This window comes from Phaenicophaeus curvirostris, chromosome 2 (assembly GCF_032191515.1).
Source record: "Phaenicophaeus curvirostris isolate KB17595 chromosome 2, BPBGC_Pcur_1.0, whole genome shotgun sequence".
NCBI lineage: Eukaryota > Metazoa > Chordata > Aves > Cuculiformes > Cuculidae > Phaenicophaeus > Phaenicophaeus curvirostris.
Genome location: NC_091393.1, coordinates 43,586,931 through 43,599,537, shown reverse-complemented (window position 1 = coordinate 43,599,537; position 12,607 = coordinate 43,586,931). Strand labels below are relative to the sequence as shown.

At 41.7% G+C, this 12,607-nt stretch overlaps 1 protein-coding gene across 3 annotated transcripts in view; it reads right to left on the bottom strand.

Annotated features, from left to right (window-relative positions):
• Nucleotides 1–12,607, bottom strand: part of NCOA7 (nuclear receptor coactivator 7) — an 88,759-nt gene that overhangs the window by 24,072 nt on the left and 52,080 nt on the right. For all 3 annotated transcript variants that reach the window (XM_069851820.1, XM_069851822.1, XM_069851821.1), the window contains exons 4-7: nucleotides 4,354–4,433; nucleotides 3,438–3,545; nucleotides 1,943–2,044; nucleotides 754–879 (exon numbers count right to left, since the gene is read on the bottom strand). In XM_069851820.1, the coding sequence (XP_069707921.1) occupies nucleotides 754–879; nucleotides 1,943–2,044; nucleotides 3,438–3,545; nucleotides 4,354–4,433 (416 nt within the window). The remainder of the gene's footprint in view (nucleotides 1–753; nucleotides 880–1,942; nucleotides 2,045–3,437; nucleotides 3,546–4,353; nucleotides 4,434–12,607) is intronic.

The window sequence follows — 12,607 nt, the reverse complement described above, 5'->3', positions numbered from 1 at the left end:
AGTGTTAAAAAATCCAGAGAATTTGAAAACCCAGCAATGCAGACATCTAACTGCAACCAGAGTCAACAAGAGTAGATATATCAAAGTAGATAGTTCAAGAAGACAGCTTCTTGCAACCTTGAGTAGAAAAGAAGGTTAAAATAGTCCCCAAGCTTTGTGCCTTCACTTCTAAACCAGCTGCTGAAAAATTTAGGGTTGCAGTCCCAGTGGAAACACATAGGTTACAAAAAACTTGCAAGAAAAAGAAAGAGAAGGTTGTATCATGCAACATTTATTTTTTTATCTGGGTTTGCATGACATTCATTAGCAAGCGCAAAAGCAACATACATGGAAACATTGCTCTGGAAACAGTTAAAATTTAGCTTAAAGTCATAAATGAAACTGATAGGCATGTGCTCATTTTACAAAGTTGTTGCACAACTTCATGGAACTGGACAACTAATCCTGACATGTCATAACTCTGAAGTGCACTTTTCTCTGTGTATCTAGCGATATGCTCTTAAACAGATAATTCTAGTAAGACACTGTAAGCAAATTAATTTGGGGAGAACAGCTATTCTTTCATAATGCAGTTCTCATAACTGATTCACAGTACCAATAAACACAGCAGTGACAGATCAAGCCACCATAACATTTATATTCCTTGCAAACACGGAGGACATTTGACACTCCCAGTATTCATCTCCCACATAACCAAACAGATTTTGCTTTTAGAATCCCTCAAACAATACCCCAAAGCCATGTTTCACCTACCTTACCGTCTGTGAAGTAACGACAATTCATTTTTAAAAATTTCACAACCACAGGCTCATCCTCTTCTGAAGTAGAGGACAGGACTCTCTCAACTGGTTTGAGGGCCTTCCTTGCCAAATCAGCATCCTTAAGAAAGAAAATGTTCAGTGTAGAACAACAGGACCAGAATCATATAGTTTCAGATTTTGGGCAACTAAAAGGCCATGTTCAATCAAATATTTTTCTTCTGTTTACAGGAGAAAAGTGGTGGTCACGTATGTAGGTACACTTCCCACAGTATCTTGCGTGGAAGAAAAGCCTTGTAACATTACAAAAACCCTCCACAGTTGTTATTTGCAAGCAAAAAATCAAAAGCACCAAGGCAAGTCAGCTCACTGAATTTCAATGAAGTATTCTTATTAAGAGAGGGCCAGTCCTGCCACCTCATCTATGCTGAAGAACTCTGCACACAGCACACAGGTGTAATTCCCCACGTAAGCAGCAAAGAGGCATTAACACTCAGGTTAAACTCAATTATTCACTCCAGGCTTCTCTCCACTTTCCTTTTCATTACTTATGGATTTCAAATTTCTAATTGCTTCAACATCAGCATGCGGACAGCTTAACTCCCAAAACTAATATCTAAAATCATCATGGCCAACCATCTTCCTAAGGAAAGTGAAAGATCAGCTACATTAAGTCCTTTCACAAAGATTAAATCCAACAGTCCTGACTACGTAACACAAGTCTATATTCGAGTACTGCCATAGCACATTTAGCTAGAAAGAAACTGACTGCTTAAACTAAATTAACAGCCTCTGAGCTCAAGGATCCCAATGCCGGACTCAAGGCTCTGGACTGCAGAGCAGCATAGAATTCTCCAGGGTGAAACACTGAGTATTTCTCTATAAACTTCCCATTCTTTAAAAGAATATGCACTACACCATTTTTCATTGCTGTGGCAGACTCTGGGTCCAACTTAGCTTGTACTGGGATTCTATGCTCAGGCAGAAATCGCTTAATTTGGAATATTTTAAAGAGATGATGAATTTTGTAGTACAGCAAATTAAAGTTAGTGCTACTCAGTACACTACACACAAGGTCTGAACTGTAACCTCAAAAAACTGCTACTTACATAGCCTTGAATCTCAGCTTCAGAATCAGAAATTGGTTTGTGAGCTTAAGACCAGTGAATGAACGTTTGACTTACAGGGAGTTTATCATATTCAGCATCTGATGACGAAGGAGAAACAGGGGCACCAGGACTGAAAGAAGATAGCCTCGCAGCACTTGTTTCTGGCACAAACAGAATCTAAATACAAACACATATGTCAAAACAGTAAGACACAAGCTTTAAAACGTTACTGACTATTAATACTATATTCTACTAGAAAGACAACCCAATATTGACTACTCATTATTCCAATGCACTCCTTAAAAGCTACTTATTCTACAGTTCTTCATAGGTGGTGATGGTGGGGCACATGCAGGTCTAATCAATTACAGGATCTAGCTCTACCTTTTGTTTTGTAGCATAGGTTAGAAAATAAAATATTTTCCGCAGAATGAGAACCTCCTTTTTACCCCTGCAAATTTACAGTCCCAGGCTGTCTGACAATTATCACGTCTACAAAATAAGTAACTCTAAAATTACTATGAATAGCCGTTAACCTGTAACAGCAAACTCTGGCCCAAGGAGGTGGCCACTGGTCAAGATGAGAGATTTTTAGTGCTAGAAGTCTATAGCATTCAGCTATAGGTTGTCTGTTTCCAAAAACATACTTGCATCTCCAAATTAAAACAAATATTCTTTATATGGATCAGCATTTTAGCATCATGTACTATATTTGAAAGAAAAAAAACCAGCCTCCAAACCTTACACTAATACATGTGTATATGAAAATACAATGCTTTGTTTTAATTTTCACATTCCCTCACAGTGAACATCCCAGATTTTTAGTACAGCAATACTATAACTGGAGTACAGCTTTGGACCTCCACCTCAAATAAAACCACAACATTATTTGTTGCAAGTGTCAGAGCAAAGAAAGATACTTCTAAAGTTAAAAACTGTTCACAGTTTAAACTAAAAATGTTCAGAAAAATAAAAACATTTTCCTTATCCCAGCTTTTTTCTGCCAGATATTCTTAGGCAAGTTATGCCTTCTCTTTGTCCCTAGTTTCCCCATCCACAAATACGGATACTTGAATCTCACATCTGTGAGGCAGAAGTAGAGATCTGCTTTCATGAACCATACGTTAGCCTTCACATTTGCATTTCCATAACCTGACACTCCCCAAAACAGTCTATCTCCGTTTATTTCTCATCTTACAGGAGACCAACTCATCCCCAACCTAATGGCTAAGAGCCATTTCAATTACTCTAATTCTCTAGTTCTTTCATGTAGATATCTTTTATCTAGGCTTCTCAAGAATTTAGCTCTCTTGCAACAGCTACATTACCCTCTTGAGCTTCAGAGTCATCTTTAAGCTTTAGTGACAGCAAACAAATAACAGAAGTTAGACATGGCAATTGCAAAGCTCCCAACTCCAGGTAAGAATCTAATGAGTTCCCCTTTGAGGAATTTAAATTACTGTCCATTATCATTGCATCCAAGTACCTAGAAGATATGTGAAAGCAGTAAAAAGCTTTTAAATACATAGCAAATAATTGGGTTTCAAGTATAAAAACACAAAAGGTTTACCTGGCCTGGCACAATTGTCTGTGTGAAAAGCTTATTAAGCTCCACAAGCTTGTTTGGGGTGATGTTAAACTTTAATGCAATGCTGTTTATGGTGTCCTGGTTTCCAGCCTGAAGAAAGAGTTGAAGCTTAAGATACCATAGTGAACACATTCAGTGCAGCAGCTGAACTAAAATCATCTAACAGAGTGTTTGCATTGATCTCAACACACGCTATGTTTAACAGCTTATGTGATAAGCCAGTATCAAAAAAAAGGAAAAAAAACATTCTCTCATACTACATAGTAGATAAAATGAACATGTGTCACAGATGTTCCTCTCCTTTTCTATAAAACCTTAAAGCAGCACCACCTTATTTAGAACTGGTCTGGCAAGTGGGAGAAGGACATGCACTAGAAATTACATTACATTTTCAACACTCGCAATACATCAGGCATTTGTGCTGCTCCTACTGCAGCCCCTGGTTGGCTCACAGAGAGACTTCCTGGGCAGAGCATGTCCTCTGAGCTGCCACAGCAACACACTTGCCACCCTGCTCCAGCTTGGAGGCAGAGGCCTCACATCATTCATCTCAGGACCAAGCACAGGACAACCACTTGGTGACCTCAGCAACTCTGTGGAGTGGAAGTATTTGTCAGAATAAAAAAATCAATTGCTCTACTAAGGAGTCACGGTGCAGAAGTAGAAGTAGAACTAGCAGTTGCGAAAAAGAGGCAGAGGACCTAGGTTGAACAGTGGTTCAGGATGTAAGCCTAGCTGTCCCCACACACCAGTACTAGGTCCAGTCCTTACTGAGATAGGTACAAACTGCAGCCATTATTCGCTTAGTGTTTTCAATCTTCTGTCACTGGCTCCCTCTCAACCTCAACAACTCCAATTTCAAGAAGTACACATGAACAAAGCACACATTGATACTTACAGTATATTCTATGGTACCATGGGGTTTCTGAGAAACCATTTTTTTCTCTTTCTTTTCATTGGTTTTGTTTTGATTGTCATCTAAAGAGAAAAAAAAAAGATTCAAGTAGTTGATTTTCAAGACCTTTGCCGATGTCAATAGGAACAAGAGGACTTGTCAAAACATTAGACCTTAAAGTTGCATTGCAAGGCAAGCAAAATTTCATCAAATATAGCAGGTTAAGTAATCATTCAGGAACTCTGCAAGAGTAATGCGTACACGATACCACATCATGGTAGCAATTCTGTATTGATTTTCTTCGCGATTCCTACACAATTCAACTTTTGGATACAAGTACTTTATGTGATGAGCTGCTAACAAGGCTGAGAAATTAAAAACAGCAGATGAATGTACGTACTGATCCTGCATCATTATAACCACAACAAATATCGGTAAATCACTTTACCGCAAGTCGATCGGGTTTAAACACAATTTTAAACACCGACGGTAGGAGTACGCCAAGAAGCCTGAAAATATGCACGCAAGCAGTCAAGCAGCATAAAGCTTGTTCAGAAGATACTTCCCATCAGCAGTAGCATGCAGACTTGATGCCTTTGCAGAAACCCTAGCAGGACCCAAAAGGCACACGAATCCTCAGCAGCGTGAGCAAGCTAGCAATTTCCAGTTCTTAGCACAGCAGACTGTGAGTGAAGCCACAGATCGTGGAGGATGCCAGCCACCCAACTTGCCTCAGCCCCACGGCACTCACCCTCCACACCCAGAGCCCAAGACCCACATACCTGGGGGGAAAGAGGGTGGCACCCAGCCCCAGCTCCAGGAGCAGGGCTGGGGCGTGGAGAGGCTGCGCATGGCTGCCCTGCTTGCTCAGCCTGCTTGCCCCCAGCCCCTCGGAAAGGTCCTGCTGCCTCGGGCAGCGTGCTGCAGCCCAGCCAAGACAGGGAGAGGCAAGAGAGCAAGGCAGGGCTGGGCCCGGCAAAGCCAGCAGCTGAAGACCAGATCGGGGAGATGCTGCCCTGCTGGGGGGACTGCTCCCACCGTCCAAGCCAGCAGCTCCAGGAGGTCAGGGAGGAAAGGCTGGGGAATGGCAGAGAAAGACTTCTGGCTTGCATTCAGGCTTTGCTGCAATCTTTGCTATTTCCACAAAGCAAGAAGCAGATAGTGACAAGAAGGGCAAGGGCTTGCCTGCCCCACTGTAATGTACACAAGAATAGAGGAGGAGCCCAGAAGTTCGCTGCACCTGACCCTTCCGCCAGCCCATTTCCACTGTGAGATTAACGCTGGGGGCCACCCCAACCTCTTCCAGAGGCTACGTGGTCAGAGACCATCTCCTTCAAACAACAGAGGCTCACACAAGCCCAGCCTGGTGTGTGCAGCCAAACACATGTCCAGGCGTGACTGAAGGAACACGCCACTGTTTGGCAGGGAGGCAGTCAGGAGAAGTGCCATGGTTAGCCACAGAAGAGATAACATCCTTAGAGAGGTGGAAAGCATGCTGGGACTAAACACACACAACTGAAGTACATAGAATCATAGAATGGTTTGGGTTGGAAGCAACCTTAAAGATCATCCAGTTCCAATCCCCCTGCCATGGGCAGAGACACCTCCCACCAGACCAAGCTGCATCGGTAAGATTTTTGAAGTTTGTGTGGGGAAATAAAAGTTGCCCAGAGAGATGTAGAGAGATTTTGTACCTGCAGAATGTGAAAAAGTTCAAGTCTGTGTGGATTGCAGGAATAAAAATATGCAATAAAAGCAGTTCCTCTGCAGAGCTTAAGATGTTTGGTATTAGCTAAGCATTTTCATTCCAAAGTCTTGTCTTTGGAAGCTGGGATGGTGACCAAAAGCCGACCATGACAGCAACCACTATGCTACCACGGCACAAGTCCACCACAAAATATTCTAGCAATACAGATAACTTTCTCCTTTATAGCTTCCTCCATGGGAAGGGATGTTCCTCTCTCAGATACCTCCCTCCCTGTGAAATACACTATTTTTCAGGCCCTCCTAACTGCACTGTCTGTGTAAGTTTGGATATTAAAAATACAACCCAGAAAAAAGTTATGATTTGAAATACTGTGTTGCAAGGAGACAGAATGAGTTCTAGTTCTTGGACAACAGGACTATGGGCCCATTTGTTTCATAGAGTCCCCAACACAACCAAGATGCAACTCAGAAGAGTGAGCTAAATCACCACACAGAGCTGAAAACACCAAACAGTACAGAAAAATAAAAGAGAAAGAGTTCAGAAGAGAAGCAGAGCTCAGACTAAACATAATACACTCTTTTGCCAGTAAAGGTGAAAAAATCCTAAATAAGCCAAACAATTAGACAGCTTGCTTTTCTTTCACACCTACATGCAAGATTATATATACAGCCTATTGTACAGCCTGTTTAGCTACAGGCTAAGAACAGCAGTTGCTGCCTATGAACTTGTTTTCTGAAACCAAAATCTGACACTGCTTGCCTAGGTACATTTTTTCTTTCCCTACCCCCCCCTTTTTTTTTAAATCCTACCAAGGGGTTCTGGACACTGCAGTCACACTGAGCATAACTACTTCGCAGGCTTTGAAAATTCCAACCCATATCACATCACTGTGAACTGGAGAAAGTCTTAACTAGTCTGTTTTAATTGTGCGTATAAAGCTTTAAAAGAATTAAGAAATTCAGACCTTCAGAGGAAAAAATGCCAATGAATCCATTAAATGTGACAGGCACTGCTTACCCCACTTACTATACACACAGCAAGACCAAGGTCACAAATTATGCTCTGCATGAATGATTACAGTGAAAAGGGTGGAAAGCAAGCAAAACACCACAATAAACTACTTCTCCACTTCCCTTTTCTCTCCCACTTCTCCTTCAAGAAGCCAAATGTTTTCTGACGTGATCTGAAGGCAGTTAGCTCTCAAAGTAGAGGCACCCAGAGCACACGTAGGCATGACAGCATCCTCAGTAACCACTTTTCTTTCAGAAAGAAAGAGATCGAACAGCCCCATCTTGCCACAAGCTTTAAACTAGAAGCTACTGGCTGCTTTTCAAACCTGGACACTTGCTCAGTGGTAAAGTGAATCACGGTTCTGCCTCCCAAGTTTTCCTGCACTGTACATACACTGAAGATGTGACTGAACAACCATGAGAACTGACTAGGTGGTAATGCAAATTTGATCACGCTGCATTTTTAGGAAAAGGGCAGAGTGGGTGGACTTAACTCTGTGATTTCAGGAAACCTGTAAAGTAAGAATAATGTAACAACAGTAAAATTAATGAACAATGAGAAGAAGAATGCCAAGTGACAACAGGCAAGAAAATACAGGCCTATTGAGAACAGATAGGTCTAGAACAAATTTTTCTGCTCTTACTGATATATTTATAGCTAACTCAGTTTCCTAGCAGACTGTTCATATTTCACTTTACAAGGCTATGGGAAACCTTACAAAAGAAGAGTTGCCTAGGAATGATTTGGAAAGCAGCTGCTGAAGGCATACGACAAAGAGGTCACTCAGTTTATCATCCAAAAGACCTTGATGCATGATAGGAGAATTATACCTCTGCAGCTACATAAATAGCTGTATAAGTAGATCAAATAGGTCAAGAAACATCAACAGAATCCAGGGCTGCTCACATAGACACACAATGTGCCACTGCAAGATGATACCATCAACACCAATGTTATGAACTAACCTGCTGATGGACAAAACCAGTGTGTGGTTTTGCAGTGCGGGCAGTGACAGCGGAACCTGCCTGACAGTTCCCAGCCATCAGTTAGGCTGACCTATGGTAACCTGGTAAATGCTGAAGTGAACAAGAGGCCAAAGGACTGACCACTTCCCAGGTAAACAAACTTAGTAGCCTGAGAGCATAAAAGCAATGGCATACTTTGACCAGAAGCCCATTTTACTCATTAATCTCTGCCTCACTAACTCTTGGGTAGCATGTAAATTGAGATATAATTCCTCTGACTAGCCTCCTTGGTTTCTAGAAATCATGGATTTTCCTAGGGCAGAGAAGCAGCATCCACTAAACTGTCCAGTCCCTTCAAGACCTCCTCATCAGTCCTGCGTAGATAAGCCCCAACACATCATGATCTACTACATAAAGTAACACTTACTTTCTTGTACTTTATACTTGATTAATTTCACTGAGCATCCTGGTTGATGTTATTTTAAAGGTGAACAAATAAATAGTCCTTACTCATCTTCTGCATACCATTCACCACCTAACAGACTTCCAACATCACACCTAGTTATTTCACTTTTTCAGGCTAATACTAACATACTTTAGACATTTTCCTATTTCTCTGATCACACAGGCTGTCCTTCTCACTAGTTTTTCTTCTCCTACTATGTCCTTTTTGAGATGGAGGAAGGAGCCAAATGCAGAATTTAAGATGCAGAAAACATGCTAATTTGTGCAATGACTTAATGTGAGTTTCCTTCAAACTGTAAGATACAGTCAAATTTTTCCCCATTGCCGAGTACATCGCTGCTGGTTTAGGACATTCCAGTCCTGTGTCTGTATGATAGATTTGTTAGAAGAAATAAAACTATACTACTGCAGTCTAGCCAAGCACCGGGAACAAGGAGTACAAACCTGAAGGTAGCTTTCAAGAATCTGAAATGCAATAAATTCAGGGGAGAACAGTTATTACTTGGAGTAACCTACCTGGATTACTGATAAGAAACTAAGCAAACAAAGCTTCCTGGGGTAGTTCCCTTATCAGGGAATAAGGTCTGATAACAACTACCTTAACAGAGATGAAGTACACTAAGTATCACGTAAGTCATTCCAGAGGCTCACACAGACATCAAGAATATGGAAATCTTGCTTGGATTGTTAGAGGAAAACAAATCAGTTTATCTGAACATTTTTTTTCTGTTTCTACTTTCTAAGCTAACATTTTAATAACTTCCAGCAATGTTATGTGCAGATATTTTTTCCACAAGCCCCTTCCTAGCTCTTCTCATGGCTCCTAAAGCAAGCTGAACAGCATTTACATTTAAATCACTACTTTTAAATAAAAAGTCTTTCTTCCAGCCCTGTCAGGTGCGGGTGAGCCCCTCCACCACAGAGACCAAAGCCCCACTTTGGAAAACCTTCCACACACTCTGACACCTCAGCACTTCCCAGAGGCTGCAGCAGCCTTCTAGGAAGAGACATTATCCCAGCCTCATTCCCTCCTTTTGCCAACTGCAGCAGTAGCAGCTGGAGTGCACATCCATAAAAAGGTTTTAAGGCATCTGATGAGACCTATCTCTCCAAGGACGAGGCAGCACGTTAGATAAACATTCCCTGCTCAGATTTGGGTAGCAGACTGCTACCAAATTGTAAGAGAAATAAATAAATATACATAAACCCAAGAAAACCCCACAACAACCCACCATCTCAGATGACTTGTTTCTTAGTTCTGCTTCCCTCTATTTTCCCACACTTTCCTGTCAAGCCACTGCCTTTATTTCTGCGTGTTTTTCCTCTACTGGATCATATTAATATTTAGCTTCCTCCTTTTCTACTGCTGAAGTCACTTTAAAAAAGAAGGCAGCCGTCACCCATCAAGGCCACAGTTATAAACCTTCTCCTGCCACACGAGAATAGTTAATTCCTTGATCAATAAAAGTCCAGGCACATGATTAAGAAATATATATGCCTTGAAAAACTTTTCTCTGTTCCCCAAAATTACCATGATTTTCCACTAATTATTTTTCAAGCAAGTCTTTCAAAGGAATAAAGAAATCACGAGAAATACAGGCCCTCAACAAAAGCAACAAGCAGTTCAAAGAACTAATATAGAAAGAGTAGTAACTCTCTCTGCTATAAATGCAGATGGTATTTTAACGCACATTTAAATAACAATTTGGCTATCGCTATTAATACAATATTCATGTACTGCAGCTTCTACACAAAAATCCACAGATACTTTCAAGGAACTTAAATCTCCTTTTCCTTTACTCCTTCCTTCCCAAAATGTGGCTTTACCTCCTTTGCAGAGGCACAACATGATGCTACCCGTTACTTTAAGTTTATTACCACCTGAATGCAGTGTGTGACCCTTTCCCACCACAGCCAAAGCAGCAGAGGACTCATTGCCATCCTTCCCCTGCAGTCACATGCAGGGCTGGAAGAAACACAGCACCGACATTTGGGACACGGGGTATTTTTGGGCAATGGGACATGCAGAGCTACCTGCGCACCCAGAAAGCCTGCCCGCTGAGCAAGGGCTAAAGGTCTCCCTGCAGCAGGGTTTCTCCCAGCAGGAGTTTTGCAAGGAGACATTGTCCAGGGCAGCATCAGCGCCACCTGAACACGGTGGATACAGAGCAGGAGACTCAAGCCCTGCAAGGGGCATGAGCACTAACCAAGAGTGCCAAGCTCCCGGCAGCTAAGCAGCTTTCACGTTTAAGATGGTAAAATGCTGCCACATTCGAAGTTTCCTTCATGAGGATATGCTTGCAAAACCACAGCATCATAGAACAGTTTGGGTTGGAAGGGACTTTAAAGATCAACTAGTTCAAACCCCCCTGTGATGGGCAGGGACACCCCCCACGAGACCAGGCTGCCGAAGGCCCCATCCAACCTAGCCCTGAACACCTCCAGGGAGGGGACATCCACAACTTTCCTTGGCAATCTGTGCCAGGGCCTCACCACTCTCATAGTGAAGAAATTTTTCCTTATGTCTAGTCTAAATCTGCCCCTCTCCAGTTTATACCCATTGCCCCTAGTCCTACCACTACAAGCCTTTGTGAACAGTCCCTCCCCAGCTTTCTTGTAGACCCCTTTCAGGTCTTTCAGATTTTTCTGTCTGATAGGAGGTTAGTGGTTGATCTAAATCCTTCTTGTGTCTTCAGACTGCACCTAGATTCCAATCAGGATGCTGATGGGCAGGACAGCCTCTGCCTCCAGTTCTTGTGAAGCTTATCCTGGGAAAAGGGAGATAGGTGACTCTCTCCCTGGTTTTCCAGGTGCAAAGCAGTCTATCTGCAATGTAAATATTTGGATTCATGGGGAAGATGGAAGGAGAGAACAGGATAGGGCTCTTTGTTGCCAAAACAGGCAAGACAATGCTGTTGTGAGAGGTAACAGGTTTCTGATAGAGCAATGAATGCAGGTGGAAAAATTAGAGAAGTCTTTGGGACCACAAACCCACTTTTCAGGCCTGACAAGGACCAGGCTTTGCTGCTAAATATACACTAGGAACAAGTTAAGATATGTATCAGCTAGGCAGGAGAATAGCTTGAAGCTGCAAGGGATCATATCTATCTTTGCCCTTAAGTAAACTGGTTGCACTCACTTTTCTTTTGTGCTGAGGAATATGTCCTACGCGGTGCAAGTGTTTTGTCCTAAGCCTCTTTCAGATAGGCTGCGTGCAGAAGCAAACATTACCTTCAGCTGTCTGTGGATCAAAACAAAGATCATGTTCCCTTTCAGGTTTGAGGCAGAACTGTAAACACACATTAAGACTGGTTTTAAACAGCTGTTTAGATTTCAAGAAATAATGTTGTGTGTCCCTACGGCATGTAATGTACAGAAATGTAATTATCTTGAGCATCTCTCCAAAGGTAAGAGTAATTTGTGTATCAAGATGTAATAGGAAAACAAGCAAGAGAAGAGTATCTTACATCTGCTAGTCACATTTGGGGGAAGAGTTCACACAATTTTTAAACCAAGTCTTTATGACGCAACTGGAATACTTCTGCAAGCAAAGTTCTTCCAGACAGAATTTAACATCTCCTTATATGGGAGTGAAATACATATTGAGACTGAGCAAAAAGCTAACATTTCTGAATTGTATTTTTAAATTGTACATGACTTTGCTTTTGGAGAAGATGTAACCGATGTTGTGATACCAATCGCTGCTTGATTTTGGGTGGGAATTGCCCAAGTGCCTAGGTCAGGTGTTCCAAGAGCAATTTAGGGCTCTGAAATAACTTCACTACCCTTGAAGATTTTATACTGGAACATTCTGAAGTTTTATTTATTGGAACTGACGGTCCACATTGCCATACTATAATTCTAGAAGGCATATGTCAAAACATCAAATTCAGATGAGGAGTAGTATCAAAACCAAAAGGGAATGCTCAAATGCCTCCAGTTCAACACAAGCTGTACATCTTTAGATCTCCATGACTTGTCCAAGAACATTTATTGTTCCCAAACTTCTATTTGTTTAAGGCAGCTATACAAATAAAAGACAGAAATAAAAGGAGCACATGAATTAAAAATCTAAACTGAGTAAAGTAATTTTCGTTACACAAAAGGA